The 27,192-nt window shown below is 33.6% G+C and overlaps 1 protein-coding gene across 2 annotated transcripts in view; it reads right to left on the bottom strand.

Moving 5' to 3' along the window:
* The window catches only part of LOC114344297 (zinc finger protein 43-like), a 28,975-nt gene extending 10,704 nt beyond the window's left edge, over positions 1–18,271 (bottom strand). Inside the window, exons 1-2 of one of the 2 annotated variants that reach the window (XR_003654681.2) lie at positions 17,869–18,008; positions 11,003–11,512 (exon numbers count right to left, since the gene is read on the bottom strand). Coding sequence is in view for 1 of the 2 variants with exons in the window: in XM_028295139.2 (XP_028150940.1) it covers positions 17,869–17,986 (118 nt within the window). In the remaining variant the exon portion in view is untranslated. Of the gene's footprint in view, positions 1–11,002; positions 11,513–17,868 lie in introns of those variants that run through there. The other variant, XM_028295139.2, reaches the window with a different exon arrangement.
* Positions 18,272–27,192: the final 8,921 nt, after the last annotated feature.

Below are 27,192 nucleotides of genomic sequence, written 5' to 3'. Positions count from 1 at the left end.
TCTCAGCATCCGTTATGGCTTGTAAATTGTAGAAGCCTCGGAGGTGTATCCAGAGAAGGTTCCCATTGTTTTCAGTCTGGTGGGATGTAGAGTAACATTATGTTGTTTTATATGCCATTAGATTGAAAACTTAGTCTTTTGCTAGCAGTTGCCGCTAGGGCATCTGTGCCATTTTGTTCGTTGCAATCCGTGACTGCACGCCGGGGTTTGTTTTGGTTGGATCAAGCAGAGCAGCATATGTGCCTCCTGATGAGAGACTAATAAGTTTCGAAACCGGTAGAGGTGCTGAACTAAGGAAGATGAGGGAATTTTACAAATTATAATTCACGTCCCATCTGCTCAGCGCGGTAAAGTTCCAACGAGAATGGTTCCCTTCGTACTCCAATCAGAGTAAATGTAAATAAAAAATGAATAACCATTTTCAATTTCGTTGCAAAACGAAAATACAGCCGCACCATATTCTAGTATTCTAGTCCAATCAGAGTGCAGCAAGCACCTCTACCGGTTTCGAAACTTATTAGTCTCTCATCAGGAGGCACATATGCTGTTCTCCCTGATCCAACCAAAACAAACCCCGGAGTGCAGTCACGGATTGCAACGAACGAAATGGCATAGATGCCCGAGCGGCAACTGCTAGCAAAAGACTAAGTTTTCAATCTAATGGCATATAAAACAACATAATGTTACTCTACTGTACGGTCTGGCTGTATTTTCGTTTTGCAACGAAATTGAAAATGGTTATTCATTTTTGCAGTAATTGTTTGTTAAAAAGTTAAAAACAAAATATTTAATAAAAAATAATGTTCATTTTTTTATAAGAAAACATACTTTGTATAACTATGCCAACACTGGTTAGAATTACCCTTTTTCAGCATATGAAAGCGTTGTCAGTTGTCATTTCATGGTATATAATGGCGGTGGCTTTTAAAAATAAAACATATTTTAAATGGAAATTACATAAAAAAAAATTGCCTCCAAAATAAAAATTCATTGTACATCTGTACAATCATCAGTAAGTGAAGCAGAATTCATTGATATAAATGTCATATCCGTAAGCATCCTATCCTCTTATTCAACTAGTACTGGTTTAACTTTTATTTTATAGTGAAGGTGATGCTTTCTCGCCAATTCAAACAAACTTGTAAATTGAGTTCAGCGAAAGGCGATGATAATACATTTAGTAACAAGATATCGGGAAGTCTAGCGAATCGTGTTTGATACATACCAATACATAACGTGGGATCCAAAATTATTGTCACCATAGGTGGCTCTGAACGACAGCAATAGCTATACAGTGCATGTCTATTATTAATTCAGATATACTTTCCAGTTTACGTCAACTTTGACAGATACCTGTCACCTGTCAGTGTACGTACATCAACTTCTTGAGATGGTTATTTTTTCAAAGTGTTTTCAATTTTTTATTTGGAAAGTGGAAGTGATCATAACAACACTGAATATAGCCGCAGTTGGCCGTGACGTCACACTCCGGCTGTCTTTCAAATCAAAACAATACATACGTAATTTTTTGCAGGGATTGCTTTGATCCCAATAATTGTGGATCGCTCGTTACTATCAATACAGGGGCATAGCTACCGCCGTATCAAATATAAGGGACCCCAACATACAGGGGCTCTGTAAAACAATTGTTTCAGAAATTTTAAAAAGTTCCATTTGGAGATTATTTAGTATACAACTTATGCCTGGTTGCACCAACAGATCTGGGGGGCTAAATAATTTAATATTGAGGCCACACTAGCATCTAATACTGTTAATTATCGTATTATTTGCATTAGAAATATGTCAAATAATGCGATAATTAACGGCATTAGACGCTAGTGTGGCACCAGCATAAGGATTTACATTTATATTTAAGCTTACGGTAATTCTTCAGCTTAATATTTGTTGGAGCAACCAGGTATTAATGTCCAGTTGCACCAACAAATAAACGATTGATTTTTTGATTTGGATTGCCGTTTTATTTTAAAATACATTGCACCAACCATTACTCAATTGGAACCGATGATTTTTGATCTGTCAAAAGTAACCAACCGATTTTCTGCGGTTATTGGAATAATTTTTCACTGTTTATATTTTTTAGTGTTCTTAGCTCAGTTGTAAAAGTATCATCATAGTGTATGATTTAAAAAATAAGTTGATTTTAAAAAATAGTATTGTCGGTACCATTATTAATTTATATAAATGCATTTTTAATTATGTGGCTTGGTTCTAAAAGGGCCAATGTCAAATTTTTGTTGTTTTGTACAGTTTCTTTTGAATTTAATATTGACGAAACAAAATGCAAAAAATTGAAATTGGCCATTTTAACACCAAGTCACATAATGTGGCTTAATGCTAAAAGGGCCAGTGTAAATTTTTTGCATTTTGTTTGGTCAATATTAAATTCAAAAGAAAGCTGTACAAAAAAATAAAAATTTGACATTGGCCCTTTTAGAACCAAGCCACAGAATTATTTTTAGATATTGAATAAGCAATAACAGTGTTGGTTCAATTGACTAATTGACAATTCAATTTCATAAATAACCTTCCAAACTTTCTTTGACAGACCACACTCGGATTCAAATGAAATAATTTGTAGTAAGACGATGTTGCCACTTATATATATATTGTCGGTTTGTGAACCAATAGTTCTTTAGAATGGTGCAACTCGTTTGAAAAATAACCATTGCTAATTGATTTAAATCGTCGAATTGACGATTAGCAATTGATTTACAGTCTGATGGTGGAACTGGATATAATACTTGTCATAGACTGACCAACTTTCTGTAAGTTTTTCAATGCGTGTCAAAAGTAGAAAACAATGAGTGTGTAACCAAAGAAATCAAAATCTTTTTTGGGGTTAACCCGGCACCTGCCACGTGGCTTTTCAAGGCGCCAACTGCCACGTGGGGTGCTCACAGCACCCCTTAAAAATTTTCTGTGATCTACTTGTTTAAAAGACAAAATAATGTGTTGAGTAACACAAGAATATAAATAAACATGTTTTATTAACTTATTAGCCACTAATATGTTATAAAAGTGGGAAAATAAAATGAAAAAGGTGTTATAAGTAAATTAGCAAGTACCAAGCCATAATAAATGAAGTCAAGTAAAATATCTAAAAAAATTAAGATTTAGTGAGTATAGAGTCTATATTAATAATTTAAATCAGTTATTTCAATAAAAAATGTAAATTTGACCTGTTTATCAAAAATACAAAAAAAAATTTAAAAATTAAAGTGCCAGATGATGACACCCCAATTCGACTTTAGAGCTATAAGTTCAGAATGACACTAAATAACCACTTCAAACACTAACACATATATGCTATATAATATTATAGAAAGCTACTATGACGCACAGCTCGGTTACCAAACTTGAAATACCAAATATTTGATAAAAATGTGTTACGGGGTGCTGGTAGCACCCCACGTGGCAGGTGCCGGGTTAATATCAGTACCTAGCTGATTGCAGTGTACAAGGCCTTAAAACTCTTATTTATGTTGATTTAAACAGTTAACGGTGTGAGGTAGGAATTTTTGTGTTATATGTTTCCTACTCTGAACCTGTCAAAATGAATCTCAGCTGAGTAAAGTAATATTTTAAATAGGCTGAAGGATACAAGAAATCAAAATTAATTTTATGTTGTGATAAGGAGTCTCAAAAATCTAGCAAAAGAGTGGAGGGTAAAACTATTTTTAAAAATAAAAGATGAAAAGTAACAAAGCAATTTTTTAAGTAATACTTCTTTAGGCGCGTTTGGGAGTAAATGTATATATCAGGAGTGGGCAAACGTTTTTCAGTAAGGGCAACAAAATATTTTTGGTCTATTACCGAGGGCCGCAATATTTGTTACCCTAACATGTTCGAATTTTTAACTTTTTACTAATTTTGTTTACGGGTGGGGGGCATGGTTAAATTAAATAAACATATTCAGTACAATTCAAAGAATATTAAAAAAAAATCAAGACCAAATATTGAAAAATAAGCCAACGGTGGCAAATTTTTACAGGCAGCTCCAAGAAAAAATGGATTTTGCAATAGAACTCGTCAATGGATCATATGAAACAAAAAATTCAAAAATATTTTATTAACTTATGAGTTTCTCGAGGTAACGCTGTTGAGTTTTTTAGTTTTAACGATTTTTGAGTTTTTGATATCACTCAAAATACCAGTCAAAATAAGGAAATTTTTGTAAAAAAAAGGGTGAAAATTAACATATTTATTATTGTTAACCAAAACATATCTCGACAGAGTTACCTCACGAAATGTCCAAAGAAAATCTATGAAAAATTTCAGGTGTATCTGTCAAGTAGGTAGTTTTTGAGTTACAATGTCCACCGCCTTTGAAAAAAGCAGTTTTGAGAAAAACGCGTTTGGTTTGACAACTTTTATTTCAATTTGTTTTTTGTCTGTCACATAGCAAAGTGATGCACGCCGGAATATGTTTTTGAATCGTAGAGTAATTTACAAAAGAGATGGGAACAGCTGTTGAACGTTTCTCACTACGCTCAAGCTACTGCAAAGCGAGTCGAAGGTAGGGATATAAAATATGCTTTACTTCCGGTAATTTTACTCCGGTCAAGCTGAAAATTTTAGAGAGTATTCTTGAAGTTTATTTATTTATTTATTTATGTACTTTTATTTAAAATAACTTAAAAAATAAAAAATTTCAAACAAAAATTTTTTTCAAACCGTACCTTTCCCCCTAAACAGCATTCGCACTTAATTAAGCATGGTATTTCCCTCAAATATATGTGTATCTATATATTTATTTATTTTTATTTTAACTCTGAACCTATTTCTTTTTTTTTAATATTGTTTTGAAGCTATTTCCTTGTGAAATCTTATGCAATTTACTATTTTTATTGGGAATAAGCCACAATTTAAGTTTGAAATTAAATTTATTTGACGTTTCGATTTCCACTTCGGAAATCGTTATCAAAATACAAAACATTAATAAATTAAGCATTTATTTAATTAGTTTAATTTATTAATGTTTTGTATTTTGATAACGATTTCAGAAGTGTAAATGGAAACGTCAAATAAATTTAATTTCAAACTTAAATTGTGGCTTATTCATAAATAAAATAGTGAATTCTATTTTCACATTGCTATTAGTTACTTAAATATTTGAAGGGAAATTCCGTGCTTAAATAGATGCAACACGCATCATACATAATACGCAACACACGTCATTTAAATCACAATAAACAAACTTATAAATTTGAAAAATCTTAGATTCCCTTCATTGTTTTTGTTAGTTATAATTGAAATGATGTTGGCGTTGACTACTTGCAAAACATTTTTGCGCAATACCTGCTCATGGATTAAGCAGTGAAAAATAACAACTAATGTTCTGAAAATTGTTCATGGACGTAATCAAGTTTTCTCAACATTACAATATTTGTTCCTCTTAAATTTGGTGCTCCGTCAGTTATTACACTTACTAGGTTACAGCGTTAATTTAAAGTTTTCCAAACAGTTCCAGACTACTTCAAAAATATCGTTTCCATTTGTTGAAATTTCGTGGATTTCATTCAGGGAGCCGACAGAACTCTGACGGAAACCCAAATAATTGCCCGCGTTATGTTGAAAATTTGCGGAAAAATCACCCGCTGCGAAATTGTTAATTAATACCTGCATTATCTATATTTATTTATTAATATTAGCACTAATTAAAAAAATCTTTAAATGAAAATAATTCACTTTTTTCCGCGGGCCGCAAATAAATGTATAAAGGCCCGAGGGCCTTTAAAAAAAATGCGGCTCGAGGGCCGCACTTTGCCCACCCCTGGTATATATATGGTCCTGGGCGCAGCTGAAGTGTTATACATGCTCTGATTGGGTAATTACAATGACCTGTTAATAATTGTTCAATATGTCGGTTATGGGTAAACAAATATTGTTTATTAGTTTTTATTGTTGTGACAGAAACAAAAGCACGTTTATAATTTTAGTGACATTTTAAATAGTTTTTAAAAGCAACAGGTACGTAATTGTAAATGTTTCAGTATTGTAATAAAAAAAAACATAGGTACCTATTTGGAAAATGTAACATGTAAGTAACAACCTTCCAGGTAATGCTTTGATTTACATAGGTTTTCAAAGTATTGTCATTTACAGATACACGTTTTTGTTGTTTACATATTTTTTGTGGTTTTTAGTTGAGAAAAACACCGAATTATTGGCTGAAATTCATATCTGTAGATGCATAAAAATCTGCAGTTTGTTTTTAATGCATTAGGAAAAAATTTGTGTGAACATTATTTGTGAAATCAGCGAATTTATTTAATTATAATTGTGAGTGAAAGTATCTTTTTTTAACTAAAGTAATTAACATTAAAACCTGTGCTGATAAGGTTAATTTGTTTTGGAAACATTATAATTTTTATGAAGTGGCTACTACTCCGTGATCAGGATTAATATCTTTATTTATTTATATATTTTACACATAAGATTCAGCTGTCAATAGTCATTTCTGCATTAAATTAAAATTCAAAAGTGAGGATAAAATGCCTTCAGAACTGTGTACTAAATGTAAATATTCCATTGAAGGTAAAGATAAACCCTTATACTGTGACTGCTGCCGAGTAGTGTTTCACTTGTCAGAGGGTTGCTCAGGCCTCTCAAGCTCAGAAGCAAGGGCTGTGGTTCTACAAAAAAGAAACCTTCTCTATCTTTGTGTTGAGTGTCGTAATGCATTTAAATCAGCGCCCATGGTGGTCAGGATTGTCCAGGAACTTCAACAAGAGGTGGTTAGTCTTAAAAAGGAGATTCAGGAGTTAAAATCTTCCCAAACACTAAATACTGATGCAGTTTTTGAGGAGATAGAAGACAGGAGCCGGAGAGCCAAAAATATTATTATATACAATGTACCTGAAAACCATTCAAGTGATTCTAACATCCGTGCTGAACATGACAGAAATGAGGTACGTGGAGTTCTCAATAAAATTGGTGTAACCAACTGCACCTATAAAGCCTTTCGTCTTGGTCGACTAGCGGATAAAACAAGACCTCTTAAAGTCGCATTCAATGATTCAGCCCTTGTTATCTCTTGTTTAAAACAGCGCAGAGCCTTATTGGGTTCAAATCTGCGAATTGGAGCTGATCTTACCCTATTGCAATGTGAGAAAGTGAAGGCAGTTTATCAGGAATTGGAACACAGGAAAACACAGGGTGAAGAGGACTTGAGGATCAAGTACTTTAATGGGGTGCCCAGAATCGTCAAGAAATTTAATAATTCAAAAAACGATCATTGAGATTATATTTTCAGAATGCTGGGGGTATGTGCACCAAACTTCAAAATTTCAGACATGCTGTGGTTCTTTCTAGTTATGATATTATTATTATCATTGAAACGTGGCTTACTTCTAAAATCTTAGATGCTGAATTAAGATTGAGTGACTTTAATGTGTATAGGCACGACAGAGACACTCAAACTAGTTCGAAGACTCGTGGTGGTGGTGTCCTTATTGCTATCCATAAGCGCCTTCATTCAATGATGGTTAAGCCTATCGATTCCTCTGTGGAACATGTATTTGCACAGGTCATGTGTGCTACTAGAAAGTTAATCATTGGTGCTGTGTACTTTCCTCCACGGTCATCTGGGTCATTATATGAGGAGCATTCCACCTGTATCTTGGACTTAGCAGATAGATTCAGTGACTGTGAGTTCTGTATTTGTGGTGACTACAACCTACCTGAGGCATCCTGGTATAATCTTAATGATGAAGTAACAGTTGAGTGTCCTCAACACTATCCAGCAAATATTGTTTGTACTTGCTACAATTTTCTTAATACGTCAAAGTAAATACTTTGCCTAACCTTAATAATAAATTTTTAGATCTAGTTTTTTGTACGCAGAGGGATGCAGTTGTGTCGATTTCTACTGATATTCTATTAAATACTTCTCAACATCATTCAGCTTATACTATATTGTTACCTGCAGCTAATTTAAATTTATTTCTTAAATATGATGTCTTTTATCATGATTTTAAAAAATGTAATTATCAGGTTTTAAATGAACATTTAGCATCAATTCCTTGGAACGAGGTATTAGATGTATCAGATATTAATTGCTGCATAGAAAATTTTTACCATATTTTATATGACGCCATCAATATGTTTGTTCCTGTCAATCGGTTTAAGTCATTGAACTTTCCAGTTTGGTTTTCACGAGAATTGATTGAACTTGTCATACAGAAAAAAACAGCTCACCGGAATTTTAAAGCATCAGGCAACTCATATGAGGAATTTTCAGTGTTAAGGGAAAGATGTAAATCATTACAAGCAGTATGTTATAAAAACTATTTAGAGAATATTCAAGCAAATCTTTCAAGCGATCCCCGCTCTTTTTGGAGACATGTTAATGCTACACGTGGGTCTAACGCTTATCCTAATGTAATGTCTAATGAAGGTGGGGATGTAATTGCTCAGTGTGGTGAGGAAATAGTCAATATATTTGCCAATTATTTTTCGGGTACATATAATAATAGTGAGTATAATTTACCTAACTTTGATTTAGAGTACAGTGTAGATGTCCAAACTCTGGAATTTAGTCTGACAGATGTTTTTGAGGGAATTATGAGTTTAAAAACTACATATTCTTCAGGGTCTGATGGTATACCTGCAGCACTTATTAAGAACTGTATGTTTTCCCTTTGTAAACCTTTACAACAAATTTTCAATTTATCATTGTCATCATCTATATTTCCACATTATTGGAAAAATAGTTTTCTTACACCTATCTATAAATCTGGCAATCGCGAGTGTGTAAATAATTATAGAGGTATAACTATTCAATCAGCAATACCAAAACTTCTAGATAAAATGGTATCGATAAATATTACCTGGGCTTGCCGAAACATAATTATTGATGAGCAACATGGTTTTTCTAACGGAAAGTCAACTGTAACAAATCTTGTCAACTACCAACAATACTTGTTGGGTGGATTTGAGAATAAGATTCAGGTCGACAGCATTTATACTGATTTCTCAAAGGCATTTGACAGGGTTAATCATAACCTGTTGGTTCATAAACTTCATGCGTCTGGCTTTGGTGAACCCATTGTCAATTGGATTAAAAGCTTTTTGATGGGACGTACACAACAAGTTCGTATCAACAATTATGTTTCTAAAGAATTCCATTGTTGTTCTGGTATCCCACAAGGGTCTCATTGTGGTCCCTTGCTCTTTAACTTGTTCATTAACGATATTGGTAAGGCTATCAAAAACTCACACTTTCTACTATTTGCTGATGATCTTAAGTTATTTCGTTACATACATGATATATCAGATAGAGATCTTCTGCAAGATGATGTTAATAATATATGTTTATGGTCGAAACAAAATGGTTTAAGCCTAAATCCGACTAAATGTTCTTGTATTTCATTTGGTCGTATAAATAATCTAACAGCTAATAGATATGTTCTTAATGATGTACTCTTGGATTCAGTTACCGAGATTAAAGATTTGGGTGTATTATTGGATTGTGCATTGACATTTAGAAGCCATTATCTTAAAATTAAGGAAACAGGATTTCGCAATCTTGGTTTTATTTATCGCAACAGTCATGATCTCTCACCTACTGTATTCAAATTACTGTACTGCTCTCTAGTGCGCTCAGGACTTGAATACTGCTCTGTTGTTTGGTCTCCATTTCATCAAGTTTACATTGATGGATTGGAGAGCGTTCAACGGAAGTTTCTAAGATCCTTAGCTTATAAAGCACAGACTAATATAAGAAATACTGAAAATTTCGTCATAGATTATTCAGGAATAATGTCTCAATTTAATATTGCTACGCTGATGAACCGCAGGTTGAGAGCTGATATGTTGTTTCTATTCAAAATTCTAAACAATGCTATCAACTGTCCGTCATTGTTGGATAATGTGTACTTAAACACAATACATAGAACTCGACACACTGCACTCTTTTATATTCCTTTTCATAGGACTGAGTATGCTCGTCATTTTCCCGTGTCGAGAATGCTCAGCTTATGCAATGAAATGCTATTTGATCCGTTCTGTCCAAGCATTAATGTCTTTAAAAGGCAGCTTCTGAGTTTATTGATTTAAATATGTGATATTTTTTATCTTCTGTTACTGAATTTACTGTCTTATTTTACAAATTTTGTTGTTTAATTGTCTTTTATTCGTTGATTTTTGATGTTTTTTGTATATGATTTTTACTTTTACTATTTTTTTTTGTACTCGTTTGTAAATGGTTCTACCGTTGAAAGAAATAAATAAAATAAAAAAAATACATAATTTGATAGCCAACAAAATTTCTACCAATCTTCATCTAATATATTGTTTTCTTACTCTATGTTTTGTTGTATTTTATTATTTTAATTCCACAAAAATCAAACTAATTTGATTAAATTCGGAACTGTCAAAAAGTTTAAAACATTCAGTTTTGGTCTATCTTCCCACATGACGGGTGTGGCTAAACGCTAAGCACTTTAATTTCAAACCAAATCACTCTAATATGCGGGTTCGATCCCTGATGCAAATTTTTCTTTTTTTTTTTGTTTAAAGTATATTAATTTCATTGAAATCATATACTAGAAGTACAGTAAAACCTCGTTAACTGAAATAATTGGGGGGAGGCCGTTTCGAATAACAAGAATTTCAGTTAAAAATAACATTGTTTATTGTATTCTTCTTGTATCAAATTACATGGTATTGGAGATATATAGCTGCAAAACATCGTTGTCAAAGGAAAATACAAAAGAAAATAGAAAATTAAAAAAAACACTCTAAACATGTTGATTTTCCTTAATTTTATTGCTACATTTTATCCTTAATTTGAAATTCTTTTTTTTTTTGAGTTGTCAGAAGATAACAGGATTTCAGAGATTTTAGGATTTCAAGATAACATTTATATTACATATTACTGTTTAAATATAGGTAGGTATACTGAATTTGCTCAGCCAAGATTGAGATTTGGAATATGACACATTCGGAATAGGAAACATACAACACAAAAATTCCTACCTAACACTATTACCATGCTATTATGTATTTATTTCTACCATGAATTTATTTCTACAAAATATTTTTACTTTGTACAATAAATAATTTTCTCATTTGTTATCAATACATTATATTGGTTTAAATAAATAATTATTGATTGGCGTAAGGTTCATGTTATTCATGTCTGTTTAATATTAAAAATATTGGCTATCAGCAGGTATGTTTGGTTGTGTAGTAATTTTCAGTCACGTCTAGCAACCTAACTTCACAAAAAAAATTACCAATGTCACTACACAGTTGTGTCTCAGATTAGCGAATCGACTTTATTGATTTTTCACACCAAACACATTTTTAAAAGTATCTGTAACTTAAGTAATACATTTGAATTTGAAGTACCTATTACAATCCGTGAAACTTTCATCATTTCCAAATGATATAAAAAAGTAAGTTGAAGGACTGATTGCTAAAGATGATAAAGACATTTCATTTGATTTTTATAAACAGTTACTTGCTTTCAAAATCTGCTTGCAAACTGAAATTGAGAAAATTTAATATGTTAAAGAACTTACAGAATTATTAATATAATAGATATACTTAAATAACTTAGGTATAATATAAAATAACAAGAAAAGTTCATTTATGTACTCTATCTCATACCCGTGTTGAGCTGCCCCCCCCACTTGCAAAAATTAAAAAACAAATAGCCCTGATTTATGAGCTCTCATATTCCGCAAACTAAAAATTTTGAGCTCGTTCCACTGAGCAGGAATTTAATACCCTAGTGGGGGGGGGCTGAGTCAGCCCCCCCCACTACTTAAAAATAGGAATATTGAGACGGTTTTTGCGGCAGAATTACGAGCTATTAATGAGCTCTTGAAATTATATAGTTTCGATTTTTGAGCTCATCCCCTTCACCCCCAAACAACCCTTTAATTGATTTAACTTAAGAGAAAGATGCTGAGAAAACTTAAAATATATCGTATTGCGAATATAATTCCTATAGCTTATATACTCTAAGAATAAACTATTAAATCAAGAGCATTTCGATTATTGAGCTACAACCCCTTCGCCAGAAAACCACCCTATCTTCCCGGCTTAAGAGAAAGTTGTATTTAAAATGCGTTAAACTAATTATTTGGCGACTACATATCATTTAATAATTTATAAGCTTCCAAATTACGCGCATTTAGATCAGTAGATTGCAATTTATTTTGTATAGTGCAGTCACTGAAGGTAAAAATCAACGATTACCTTCAATTTCGGTGAACCTTCATTGATTTTCACGAAAAGTGGTCAGTAGTTAGAGGATACGTCAAGAAACAAAGGTGACATGGTACCACCTTGCGCCTTTACCCTGAGGGTGGATACCGCCCCTTCTCGGGGGTGAAAATTATTTTATAAAAAATAAATGCACAAATCAATAAAAGAACAAATTAAAAACAAAATTTATTATATAAAGTTAATAAAATAAGTCAATACTTTTTAAGTTATTAAAGATCAAAGATTTTAATTATTTGTGAAAAAAATGCATGTTTTGAAAAGGTTTTTTGTAAATCACTGAAAAACTTTAAGTTTTTACAAAAAAGTTAATAGTAGTTTAATTCGTATAGCTTATATTCTAAGAATAAACTCTTAAATCACGCGTCTTTCGATTATAGAGCTACAACCCCTTCGCAAGAAAACGACCCCATATTCCCGGCTTAAGAGAGAGTTGTTCTTAAAATAATTTAAATTAATTATTTGGCGACTACATATCGTTTAATAATTTATGAGCTTGCAAAATATACGCATCTCAATTATTGAATTGCCATTTTCTTTCTATAGTGCAGTCACTGAAGGTAAAAATCAACTAGTACCTTCGATTTCGGTAAATCTCCATTTATTTTCACGAATTGACAATAACAACTTGGGGTTTTAGCCTGGGGTATATGTCACCCCTTCTCGGGAGTGAAAATTACTTTATTAAAAATAACCCCACAAATCGAGAGAGGGACAAATTGTAAGCAAAATTTGTTATATAATGTGATTAAAATAAATCAATACTTTTTGAGTTATTAAAGATCAAATATTTTAATTTTTGGAAAGAAAATGCATGCTTTAGAGCGATTTTTCATAAATGACTCAAAAATTGTAAGTTTTTACAAAAAAGTTTTCATCACTAAAATTGAAGCTAATAAAAAATATAATAAATTGCTTACTTGAAAAACCCTTTAATGTTAATTTAAAGTAAGTTATTGGTAATTAAATGTATATTTTTTTCCGCGACTGTTAAAATCTAAGGGTTCAAGCTTAAATAACGGGAAAGAGATGCGTTTTATAACACTCAGGTACTAAATACTTGTCAAAGTACTTAGAAATATATATATATATATATATATATATATATATATATATATATATATATATATATATATATATATATATATATATATATATAGTTTAGCTCTCCAGGCCTAGAAGGCCCATGGCTTGGTTTACTATTCCTTTCCAATCTCTCCTATTTGCTGCTTTATTTTTCCAATTTGTGATTTTCAGTTCTTCTATGTCTTTTTCAACATCTTTCTTCCATCTGGTTTTCGGTCTACCTTTCTTCTTCTTTCCTCCTATTCCTCCCGTTAGTATTTTTTTGGGAAGTCTCGTGTTTGGCATCCTTTGGATATGTCCCAACCATCTCAGTCTTTGTGATTTTACGATCCCTACTATGTTTGGTTCACCATACATCCTCTCCAATTCCACATTTGGTCTTCTTATCCACATTCCATTCCATATCTTTCCGCCAAATATTTTTCTTAGGACTTTTCTTTCCCATACTTTAAGCATGACTTGCTCGGATTTGTTCATCGTCCATGTTTCACTGGCATACAAGACTATAGGTCTTATCACTGTCTTGTATATTCTTATCTTAGCCCCTCTAGATATGTTCTTATTTCTCAATAAGTTGTTTAGAGCAAAGATACAACGATTGCCAGCCATAATTCTCGCTTGGATTTCTTCTTTTATATTTGGTCTCCTAGTGAATGTCGCTCCTAGATATTGGAATCTCTCTACTTCCTCGAATTTATATATTTTTGCCTCTGTGTTTATTGTCAGGTATTGTCCTTGTGTGTATTCTCGTTCTGTCCATTCCATATATTTAGTCTTTTCTTCGTTTATGTATATCCCTTTCTTTCTTCCTATCGCCTCTAGTCTTTTTAGTATTTCTTTTAATTCTTGTTTGCTTCTGGCTATCATTACTATGTCATCAGCGAATGCCAAGCATTGGTGTTTTCGTTGGTATACAAGTCCTGTCCTGTTAATTTCGGCTTCTCTGATGACTATTTCAAGAAGGATACTAAACAACAGTGATGACAGTGGGTCTCCTTGTCGTACCCCTTCACCGACCCTAAACTTATCTGTTTCCTTTCCATTTATTTTAACCCTGTTCTCTGTTTCTCTGAGTGTAACTTTTACCATCTTTATTAATTTTTTACTAATTCCAATTTCACATAGTGCTTTGTATATTTCTTTTCGTTTAACTCTGTCAAAAGCTTGTTTAAAGTCAATGAATAGGGCCATTGTAGATTTTCCGTATTCGTAGCTTTCCGCTTGTATCTCACGCAGCAGGAAAATTTGATCCACCGTGCTGCGTCCTCTTCTGAATCCACATTGATATTCTCCTATGTCATTATCTATCTTTTGTGTTATCTTGTCTTTTATATGTACTGCAAGTATTTTATATGCAACGTTTAGTAGGGCTACTCCCCTGTAATTATGGCATAAACTTTTGTCGCCTTTTTTGTGAATTGGACACAGTGTGGCTTCAGTCCATTCTTTTGGTATGTGTTCTTGTTCCCAAATTTCTTTTATCAGCTTTTCCAAATGCTTAATTAGTACTGGTCCTCCATATTTAAACATTTCAGCTGTTATTTCATCCTTACCTGGGCTCTTGTTTTTCTTTAGTTTTTCTATTATTTCTTTTATTTCTTTTTCATTAGGCGGTCTTTCCTGTATTTCTTCTTGATCAATATTTTCATTCGGTCCTTCTTCTTCTTCTTCTGCATATTCTGTTGTGGGAATTTCATTTAGAAGCTCTTCGAAGTATTCTCTCCATCTGCTCAGTATTTCTTCGTCGCTTACTAAATTCCTTCCATTTTTGCTTTTGTAGTGTACAGGTTTTCTTTGGAACCCCTTTTTCTCATTTTTTACTCCTTGATATAAGTTCCTGACTTCTCCATTTTTATAGTTTTCTTCTATGCATTTCAATTTATCTTCGTTGTACTTTCTTTTCTTTGCTCTTATGATTCTTTTAGTTCGTTTTCTTTGTTCGTTGTATTGTATCTCCATCTCTGGTGTTTTCACTTGCATCATTTTGAGTCTTAACTTATTTCTTTCATCCAGTTCTATTTTACATTCTTCATCAAACCATTCTTTGAATCCATCTTTTATATTTCTATTACTGACTTGCGCTGCTTTGGTCATACATACTTTTATTTGCGTCCATTTTTGTTCGATGTTTTCATTTTTTGCAATATTTTCCAGTTCTCTAGTGACTAGTCTTTCATATTTACTTTGTTCTTCTTCTGACAGTAGTCTAATAGGTTTAGTTACTTTGTACCTTTTTTTCTGTTGATTTCTAAGAACTGGTATAACCTGTTTAAGTTGTATTCCGACTATAAAGTGATCTGTGTCTGCATCCGGTCCTCTATATGTTCTTATGTTCTGTATACATTTTTCCATGTCTTTTTCGATGAGCACATGATCTATTTGATTTATGGTTTTTCCATCTGGTGATCTCCATGTTCCTTGATATATTCTTTTGTGTTGAAAGTACGTGCTCATAACGATCATGTTTTTTTCTTTTGCAAAATCTATTAAGAGGTGACCATTTTCATTCGTTGTTTCATGCAGACTATATTTTCCTATGGTGGGTGTGTATATTTCTTCTTTTGAACTTAGAAATACCTATGAAAAATAAGATGCAGAAAAAGTTGATAGTATCAAAATCCGCTCACCAATTTTCGTGAAAATGAATGGAGATTTACCGAAATCGAAGGTACTAGTTGATTTTTACCTTCAGTGACTGCACTATAGAAAGAAAATGGCAATTCAATAATTGAGATGCGTATATTTTGCAAGCTCATAAATTATTAAACGATATGTAGTCGCCAAATAATTAATTTAAATTATTTTAAGAACAACTCTCTTAAGCCGGGAATATGGGGTCGTTTTCTTGCGAAGGGGTTGTAGCTCTATAATCGAAAGACGCGTGATTTAAGAGTTTATTATTAGAATATAAGCTATACGAATTAAACTACTATTAACTTTTTTGTAAAAACTTAAAATTTTTCAGTGATTTACAAAAAACCTTTTCAAAACATGCATTTTTTTCACAAATAATTAAAATCTTTGATCTTTAATAACTTAAAAAGTATTGACTTATTTTATTAACTTTATATAATAAATTTTGCTTTTAATTTGTCCTTTTATTGATTTGTGCATTTATTTTTTATAAAATAATTTTCACCCCCGAGAAGGGGCGGTATCCACCCTCAGGGTAAAGGCGCAAGGTGGTACCATGTCACCTTTGTTTCTTGACGTATCCTCTAACCACTGACCAATTTTCGTGAAAATCGATGAAGGTTCACCGAAATTGAAGGTAATCGTTGATTTTTACCTTCAGTGACTGCACTATACAAAATAAATTGCAATTTACTGATCTAAATGCGCGTAATTTGGAAGCTTATAAATTATTAAATGATATGTAGTCGCCAAATAATTAGTTTAACGCATTTTAAATACAACTTTCTCTTAAGCCGGGAAGATAGGGTGGTTTTCTGGCGAAGGGGTTGTAGCTCAATAATCGAAATGCTCTTGATTTAATAGTTTATTCTTAGAGTATATAAGCTATAGGAATTATATTCGCAATACGATATATTTTAAGTTTTCTCAGCATCTTTCTCTTAAGTTAAATCAATTAAAGGGCTATTTGGGGGTGAAGGGGATGAGCTCAAAAATCGAAACTATATAATTTCAAGAGCTCATAAATAGCTCGTAATTCTGCCGCAAAAACCGTTTCAATATTCCTATTTTTAAGTATTTTTCCCACTAGGGTATTAAATTCCTGCTCAGTGGAACGAGCTCAAAATTTTTAGTTTGCGGAATATGAGAGCTCATAAATAGCTCATAAATCAGGGCTATTTGTTTTTTAATTTTTGCAAGTGGGGGGGGGCCAGCTCAACACGGGTCTATCTCATATTATGAATAAGTTTTAGTTTGTGAAAACTGTCATTATAGATAGCAGTGCGTGAAGGATTTAAAGTGTGCGTGAAGTAACAATGTATTTTAAATGGGATTTACTTTTTTGCACCGTTTTTTGGCACACTTTCATATAATCAACTATCTTTAACTTTCACGTTGTCACGGTGATGACATGTGTATTTTGAAAGAAGTTAGAATTTTTAAATGTCAAAGTTCTAAAAATTGTAGAATAGAAATGAATTCCAGCGACGAATAGTTACAGTTCTTATTTGTTTATCGTAGATAAAATATTGTATGAAACTGTGAGTGAAGTACTTTTTGCGAACTTACGAGATGTGTCGTGTGCGTTCGCAAAAAGTATACTTCTCAAACTGTTTCATAAATAATTATTTTAAATTGTTTGGGTATCTTATTGGCTCGCAAGCATTTGTATTTTTAATTATTTTGTGAACTTTAAAACTATATTTAATAAATATTTTGTTCAATACAAAGGTTTTTGCTTCGTTTGTTGAACATTTTTTTTTTGCACTGTCACATTACGAGTCATGGAAATGGGCCCCGCTTTGATACGGGTCCATTGTGGGGCTAGCTAAAGCCACTGTATAAATACGAGATAAAAATAAACCATTTTACTTTTATTTATTTTCTTACCTGGGACATCTTCTCCTCTTTCCTTTTTCAAATCTTCCACATCTATTGATGTGGATAGCTGTATATCATTTTGTTGGTACTCTTCAACCTCTTTCTTAATTTCAACTTTACATTCCATCGCTAAAAAACTGAATAAAAATATTCTGCAAAATTCAGTTCATATACTTCAATCCTACATTAACCTAGGTAATTTCAACACTCAACAGTTTATTAGAGAATAAATATTCAATCAATAACTAATAAACCAACATAAGACATAGGATAGGCAGGCGATAGGAGCATCGACCCAATCGACCGATAGAATTAATAATAGAAACGAAAAGCGAAAAGGAAGGATTGATTAATAAAGGAATAATGAATAAAAACAAAACAAAAAAATATACACACACACACACAATGACAGTGCGCCAGTGCGGTGTTGCCGTTGCTAACTTCACATTAACCGCAAAGTGAATGAGGCCTGGTGGTGAATTTCAAAAGCATTAACTGCGGGAAAACATTGAAATTGTCTTTTATTTGTGTACATACCTTGTACATGTACATAGCATCATACTAGGGCGGTCCGATAAGTACTTAGCATTCAAAAGAAAAACGAAACTTTTGAAAAATGGCGATTTATTACTGAACCAGCGGCGTAACCGGGAGGTTTTGGGGGTTATAACACTCCCATTGGGATATACATACTTTGAGCTCTATACGCCTAACACCCCACTTAATTCCATACCCCCCAGTAGTTGTAACCCTTCCCTTAGGATCATCCTGTTTACACCGTTGTTCTGAACGTCTTCTTTTAGTTCGATACACTTGACTCAGCGATACTCCTCCTTTATAACCTGTCTCAAAAATACCTTTTCTCGAGATCTGCAAAGTAGGCTTCCGTGGGGGTGATTACCTCTTTATTCGACTAAAAATTTTGCCCGACGAGTGTCTTTCAAGTTTGGAAATAAAAAGAAATCGTGCAGGCCCAAATCTGGAGAATACGTGGAATGGAACAACAGTTTGTAGGTTTGTAGCAAAATTCGAGCAATTTGGAAATGGCGATGACTGAGTTGTGAGCCGGAGCATTGTCATGGTGGAAGAGTATTTTTTCTACCTCAATTGGGGCCGTCTTTTTTTAAATTCTACGTCGAATCGGGGTACTAATGTGGCATAGTAAAGTCCTGCGATCGTTTTAACCTTTTCCAGGAAGCGGATATAGACACATCTTGTGAATCTCAGAAAATGATGGCCATCGCCTTTCCGGCTGATTGGACAGTCTTCGCCCTCCTCGGAGCACGTTTGTGGGGTGACTTACACTGTATCGACTGTTCCTTGGACTATGATGTATACCAGTCGAACCATGTTTCGTCGAAGGTTATGAAACACTGTAGAAACTCATTTGGATTACGCTTAAACCGCGTCAGACACTGCACTGCTCTGAAATGATCTCATGGTTGCGTTTATTGTTCGAAGTTAGAAAATGAGGCAGCCATCGCGCCGACAGCTTTTTTATGCCCAACAATTCATGCAGAATATGACCAACGAGACCTTTTGAGATGCCTATACTGTCTCTCTGCTATCCCACGTACCTTCAATTGGCGGTCTACCAATACGAGATCGTTGGTTTTTTCCCGTTATACTGTGGTCGCCGTTTTCGGGGCACCTCCGTTGCCACCACCACGTTGAAACTCGTTAAACCATTTTTTGACGATTTGCATAGATGAAGAGTAACCGTTTACAGCATTCAAGCGCTTTTTGATTTCGCTGCGGTTTTCCTTTCTAAAAGCAAGAGCACAGCCACCTACAGTAACTTTAGGTGGCTGTGGCAAGAGTCGAATCACCGACTGATATTACTGTTTTCACTTTTCTAAAATCCCCAAACACGTCTGCTTACACACGCGGTCAAAACAAAACTACGAATCCATTTGGCTGATATTTTGACATAGGCCTTCTACAAAAATGTATTACACGATGGTAAATTTCTCTTGCAACACTGGCGCCATCGAGTGGAGAGGCTAAGTACTTATCGGACCACCCACGTATCGCTCACCCGGATGAAAAGTGCCCCAACTCAAAAAACAACTTTTTTCAGGGGAGACAAAAATAGAGTTAATTGTAAGTTTTCTCTCTTCAATCCTGACCCCCCGGAGGGAGTGTAGTGGTCGACGTGATGTCGTGTATTGTCCGTCTCCAAAGATCTCTGTCTCTGGTCATTTCTTTTAACTCATGCATAGGTCTTTTGCATATTCCTGTAATCTGATCGATCCATCTTGTTGGGGATCTTCCTCGTGATCTTCGGCCTTCCACCTTTCCTTGTATGAGTCTTTCCATGTTTTCTGTGTTGGCTCTCATAACATGTCCAAAGTATTTTAATTGTTGGAGATGGATTATACTGGAGAGCCGTTGGCTAACTTTTAGCTCTCTTAAAATCGAATTATTTGTTCTATGGTCGGTCCAAGGAATTCGTAGCATTCGTCTCCAACAGAACATTTCAGTGGCGTCTATCTTTCTTCTTTCCGAATTTCTCAGGGTCCAAGATTCACATCCGTAAGTCAGTATTGGGAATATTAAGCAGTTGATCAACCTCATCTTTAACGTACTTAAAATTTGACAGTCCTTCCATATTGTGGTCATTTTTGCTGTGGCGACTTTTGCTAGATCACATCTACGCTTTATTTCCTCCTGTAGTGACCCTGTGTTTGTGATTAATGATCCCAGATATAAGTATGAGTTCACAACCTCAAACCGATCAATTGTGGTTATATGTGGATGATTGTTATGTAGTCTATCCACTATCATGATCTTTGTCTTTGATATGTTTAATTGCAGACCAAATATTTGACTTTCGTTTTCAACCAGTCGTATAAGATCAATCAGCTCTGCTTGACTATTTGCAAGAAGGGCTGTGTCATCTGCGAAACGCAGGTTGTTTATTTCATGACCATTTATTGAGATGCCTTTTCCCATCCTTCAAGTGCTCTTCTCATAATATGCTCTCCATATATATTGAATAATTGTGGCGATAGTATACATCCATGTCTGACACCCCGTTCTGGATGAAATTCGTTTGAAAGTGTGTCAAGCACTTTAACTGATCCAGTAGTGTGTTCGTATAGTTGTTATAAGCGAAATAAGGTGTTGGGGTACGCCCACTTCTTTTAGTATTTGCCATAAGTGTCTCCACTTGACCCTGTCGAACGTCTTACGATAATCTATAAAGCATATGTACAGTAGATTATTGAATTTCCTAGATTTTTCGATTATTTGTCTTATATTTAACAGGTGTTCTCTAGTATCCCTACCTTTGGTAAATCCAGTTTGCTCTTGTGGAATTTCTCTTTGAAGGAATGTTTTTAGTCTCTCGTTGATTATATGTAGCATTATTTTACTGGCAAGTGATATAAGAGTTGTCGCATTTATGGACGCTGCCTTTTTTATGAGTTGTGGTTATTGTAGATTTTGTTCAGTCTTCAGGCGATTGTTTTGAATGCCATATTTGGTTACAGAGTAGATGAAGTAATTTTACGCCAGTTTCTTCTGTGGCTTTGAGCATTCCTGCTATCATATCTGGACCTGGTGCTTTATTATATTTGAGCTTACTGGTCGCGAGTCTTACTTCATTTTCAAGTATATCAGGTTCTTCTTCCACCTCGTCAGAGATTTGGTTAACAGGTTCTTGGCGTTGACCATCTTTTTATGTCCCTGCAATACGATCTCCATGTCTCTGCTATATCTTCTCTGTTTGTTCTCACAGTTCCAGTGTTGTCTTCAATGGCCCAAGTTCTGGCTTTAAAGTCTCTTGTTAAGTAGCGTATTTTTCTAAATAGATCTCTCGGCTGATTATTCTGTTCATGTCTCTCAATTTCTTTGCATATACCCTGGTAGTACTGGTTTTTGTCTGTTGCATCTTCGTTTTATATCTCTATTGAGGTTTCTTAAACTAGCTTTTTCCCTTTCACTATGCACGCCACTTTGACAAAGATTTCTTCTCAATGATTTGAAAGGTTTCATCTGTTGTCCAGTGTTTCCGTTTCACAGGATTATTTATCTTTGGATGATCAATTGGTGTTGTTACACAATGTTTAAAAGTCTCCCATATTTCTTGTGATGTTCCGTTACGAATAGAGGGCATTATTTTATGTACTTCCTGGAGAAGGTCGTCCTTCTTTCTGAGTTCTATCCTATTTGTCTCTTTTCGTTTGTTGGGCGCTTTAAGTTTAAGGTTTACTTTAGCTACGAGTAGAGTATGATCGGATCCGCATATCGCCCCTGGATATGATCTGACTGTTTGAATTGACGATCTCCAGCAAATATTGGTAAGGATGTAATCTATTTGATTTCTAGACCTATCTCCAGGACTTTTCCAAGTATAAAGTCGACGTACATGGTGTTTAAATCGAGTATTCATGATAGAATAATTGTTTGTGATAGCAAACTCGATTAAACGGTCACCTCTTTCGTTTCTCTGGCCTATACCGAACTTCCCCAGTACATTATTTATGTCGTCATTCTGTGTAGTGTTGCCAACTTTTGCATTGAAGTCGCCACATGTTAAAGTAAGCTCTTTATTTGGTATGTTGCCGATTGTCATTTCCAGTTTTTCGTAGAACTCCTCGATCTTTATGTCATCTGATGTGCTGGTTGGCGCATAAACTTGTATGATATTAAGTTTATATGGTTTGCCTTCCAGTTTAAGGAGAACTATCCTATCGCTCACAGCTTTAAATTCGACGACAGACTTTTGTAATCTTGGTGAGATCAGAATGGCAACACCTGTATAGTTCTGGGTCTCTCTTGTAAGTTTTAAGCAACTGCTAAAATTTATAAATTAAAAACGAAGTACAGTAGAACCCCGATTATCCGGGCTGCGGATTATCCATGCTAGAATTTTCTATTCCACAAATTGTATTTTTGAGGTATTATCAAAATAGCGTCACCATAAATCAGTCGACGTATATACGCCGAGAGGGAGACTCATAATGAAAGATTTATTTTTTCTGTTATCTTTTTATGGTAGGTACATATGTATGTAAATACGTACATATTATGTAGTATATATAAGAAATAAATGTTCGGATTATCCGTGCTTTTCAATTATTCGTGCCACGTCCGGTCCCGAGGAGCTCGGATAATCGGGGTTCTGTACATATATGGATAAGTGAACTTTTCTAATTGTGTAAGAGGCAAATCCAAAAGAACTGATATCTGATTTAACAAAGAAAAAAGATCAAAATTTTGAGTTATGTCACTTTTGATTTAAAATATTGATCACTTTTTAAAATTAACGAAAAATACCTATATAGGACACTTCTCGAAACACAACAGATTTTGTGATAAATAACGATAAGTTCACGTCGAATGTCAGAGCATTACTGAAAAGTGTCATTGTTCCGGAATAAAAGTATTCATTTTACCGCCAAAAGAAGAATGATACTACCACCATCTTTTGAAATTGGAAGTGAACATGTATGTAACATTGGGATATCGCCATATTAGTGTAGAAAACAGAGGTTGAACCTCGCAAAATGAACACAAGTCCGGTTTTATTTTTTTTTGGTATATCAAGGGGTGCTTATTATGAGACTAACTTTTTCTTAAAAAATTTCACCCCGGAACCCCCCCTTTTCATCCCTTTAAAGGGGGTAATTTGTGGTTTTTGCGAAACGTAGCCCTTCCTGTAGATTTTGCAAAAAGTTTATTTAATAGTAAAACGAAGAGGACTATATTTCCTACTATTTATTTCCCGACATCATATGTCTATCACCCACCGTTTAGCGGAGGTGGTGCCCCAAAATTGACAAATTTTTAAAAAAGATGTTTAAAAAAAATTATTTTTCCCTAACTGTAATGAAAATTAAGAAGAAACCCTGCGACAATTAATCGCAAATAAGTGGCTGATCTTTTGGTATAGGTTTCATTTAAGGGCAATTGCGAATTTTTTAATTACAGGGTGTTACATTTTAAAAAACCCCTTTTTATACCATCTGAACCGCCGATGCTAGAGTAAAAAAACTTTCAGTGATTATCCATGTACTAGTGTTATTTACAAATTTGTATAATGCACCCCCATATTTTCCCCGGAACCACCCCAAAAAGAGGAGAATTAATAAAGAAAATAATAAAAAATTTGATTTCGGGCCACCACCGTGGCTTTAGGGTGCAAAGAAAATAAAATAATAATAATAATAATAATAAAGGTCTTTATTTTTCCTTCAAGTACATACAGTACACAAAAACATACAAAATATAAATGCATAATATAACAACAAGAAAGAAAAAATGCCGAAGATCAGTTGGTACTGAGTTCAAGAAATCAGCACCTCTGCTTTTCATCTTAAGCAAGAGAAAAAATATATATATATATATATATATATATATATATATATATATATATATATATTTTTTTTTTTCATGTTCTGTAACATTTTAAAAACCGTGACTAATAGGAACATTTTGTAATTAAATATTGTAAAAAAACTATCACATAGTCTATACATGCTACATAACAGGTCATTAACTATGGCACATGTGTTACTCAGTTAGCAATTTAGTTTTAAGAGATTTCTTAAAAGATACAATCGACTTTAATTTTAATTCTTTTGCTAATCCATTATATATTTTTGATATTTGATATGTAAATGAGTTTTTGAATTGTTCTGTACGATGTGGTGGAGCTGTAATTGTATTTTTATATCTTGTATTAACATTATGTATGTCAGTTCTATATATAACTTTTTTAAAAAGATATGCTGGTAATGAGTTTTTGATGATTTTATGGAATAGACAAGCAGCATGTAGATATCTTCTCCTTTCCATGCTCAACCATTTTACGTGTTTTAGTTTGTGAGAAATAGGCTGGTGTCTTCTTACACCACAGATAAGACGAAGACACGAATTTTGAACCACCTGAATTCTTCTCCTGTCATCTGAACTAATACAAGGCCCGTACACAACATCACCATAGTTAAATTTAGACAAAACCAAACTTTCACACAGTATTCTTTTTATCTTGTAAGATAGATAGCGGCGATTATGATAAATTGTTCTTAAACTGAGAAATGCTTTACTCACACAGGTGTTAATATGTTTTGTAAATTTTAGGTGATTATCTAAAGTTAAACCCAGATTTTTAGCACTAGTTACAGGTTTAATGATTTCATTATCAACAACTATTTCAATGGTGTTACTCATCTCCAGACATAACCGGCTAGGACCACAAACCACCAGATTAGTTTTTTTAGAATTTATATTTAATGCATGATTTCTTGCCCAATCAACTAATGATTTAATATCCTGATTAACAGTCTCAATAGCACTTGCGCTGTCAACCGGGTAGAATGAATGGTAAATTTGTGTATCATCTGCATATAGATGAAAATTACAGGTATTCAGAGAAGTCCCAATATTGGTGGTGTATAAAGTAAATAAGATTGGACCTAAAATTGAACCCTGAGGCACCCCTGACAAGATGTTTAAAAAATCAGAGCACCTTTCATCTACTTTGACGCTCTGTTTCCTATGGCGCAAGTAAGACTCAACCATATTCAATGCATCCACGGAAAAGCCTATTGACTGCAAAATTGCGCAAAGTAGCGAATGATTAAGAGTGTCAAATGCCTTAGAGAAATCGATCAAAACTAAAATGGTAACTTTACCCACATCCCTTTCTCTCAAAATGTCATCAGTTATTTTAAGGAGTGCTGTTTCACAGTTGTGAAATGGCCTAAACCCGGACTGAAAATCAGTTAAGATGGTATTATTAGAAATATAATCGCGAAGCTGCATTTCCATGATGCGTTCTAACACTTTTGATAGAGTTGGCAAGATACTGATAGGTCGTAGATCCTTATATTCGGTTGGATTGTTACATTTAGGTATGGGTCTAATTAATGCTTTTTTCCATTCATCTGGAAAATAGTTATTAGAGAGGCAACAGTTCATTATATGTGTTATATAAGGAATGATTAATGGGCAACATTGAAGTAACATTTTTAAGTTCAAACCGTCTGAGCCTAAAGCATTAGATTTCAGAGTATATAACAGTTTTTGCACTAAATCACAGGGTACTGGAGTAAAGGAGAAAAGTTCTCGATTAGGTACAGTATTTAAGTAATAGTCAATTGTATTTTGATTGATTGGTAGTTGTGGGATGCATGATGTATAATACTGATTAATCTCATAGGGTTCTTTTAAAATTTCTGGAATTATGTGTTCATTCTTCCCAATATTAAGGAGTTTTAAGTTTTTCCAAGCATTTTTTATTCCACCCACATTCAGTTTGTGTTGAAAGAAGGCTTTTTTTTCATTCTCATATGCTAATGTTGTATAATTTCTAATCATTTTGTAGTAGTTAAGGTGAGCTGGCTCCTTAGTTTTCTGCCACTTTTTTTTAGCCTTGTCTCTTAGTGACATAAGAAGTCTCACATTATCTGTTAACCAAGGATTATATTTTTTAGTGACTTTAATCTTTTTAAAGGGAGCATGTTTGTCGAAAAGAGCCACAATGGAGCTGCTTAAGGATTTTACTTTGTCGTTGATGTTTTCAATGTGATAGATGTTGGTAAACAGAGTAGAGTTTAAATCAAGCAAAAAAAGATTTGCATCAAAGTGTTTGAAATTTCTAACAATTCTAAAGATTGGATCAGATTTTTCCGAGAAGATATTGATGTCACAATAAATAAGCTCATGATCTGTTATGTGATCAACAGAACATACACCAAAGGAGTTAATTCTATTTTCATTTGAGACAATTATATAATCAATCAGAGTCTGCGATGTAAGGGTTATGTGAGTTGGCCTATCAATAATCTGTACCAAATTAAAACTGTCAAGTAAATCATTAATTTTATGAGCTGGACTCAGATGTGAATTAAGTAAGTCAACATTAAAATCACCCAAACAGTAAATTTCATCACAATCTGTAACCATATCGGCAAGAGATTTTTCAAAAGATTCAACAAAGGTATTAATTGTGTAGTTTGGTGGTTTATAGACAACACCTATACCTAACAACAAGTCATTAATTTTGAGTTTAATCCACACTTGTTCTATGTGATTGTCAAATTTAACTTCGGAAAATTGCAAATTATTCTTTATATACATACAAACTCCTCCACCTCGACAGTCTGCTGTTCTGTCCTGACGAATTAAATTGTAACCATAAATTTGTATAGCATTATTCGGTATTGTTGGCTTGAGCCATGTCTCAGATACACAAAATATATCAAATTGTTTATCAATAACGTAATTACCTAAATCAACTATTTTAGGAAGTAAAGAACGAATATTAACATGTGCAATTTTTAACCGACCTGTTATATCTTTCTTCAAAAATTTCCACCACCA

This window comes from Diabrotica virgifera, chromosome 6 (assembly GCF_917563875.1).
Source record: "Diabrotica virgifera virgifera chromosome 6, PGI_DIABVI_V3a".
Lineage (NCBI taxonomy): Eukaryota > Metazoa > Arthropoda > Insecta > Coleoptera > Chrysomelidae > Diabrotica > Diabrotica virgifera.
This window is presented reverse-complemented; position numbering and strand designations above follow the sequence as displayed.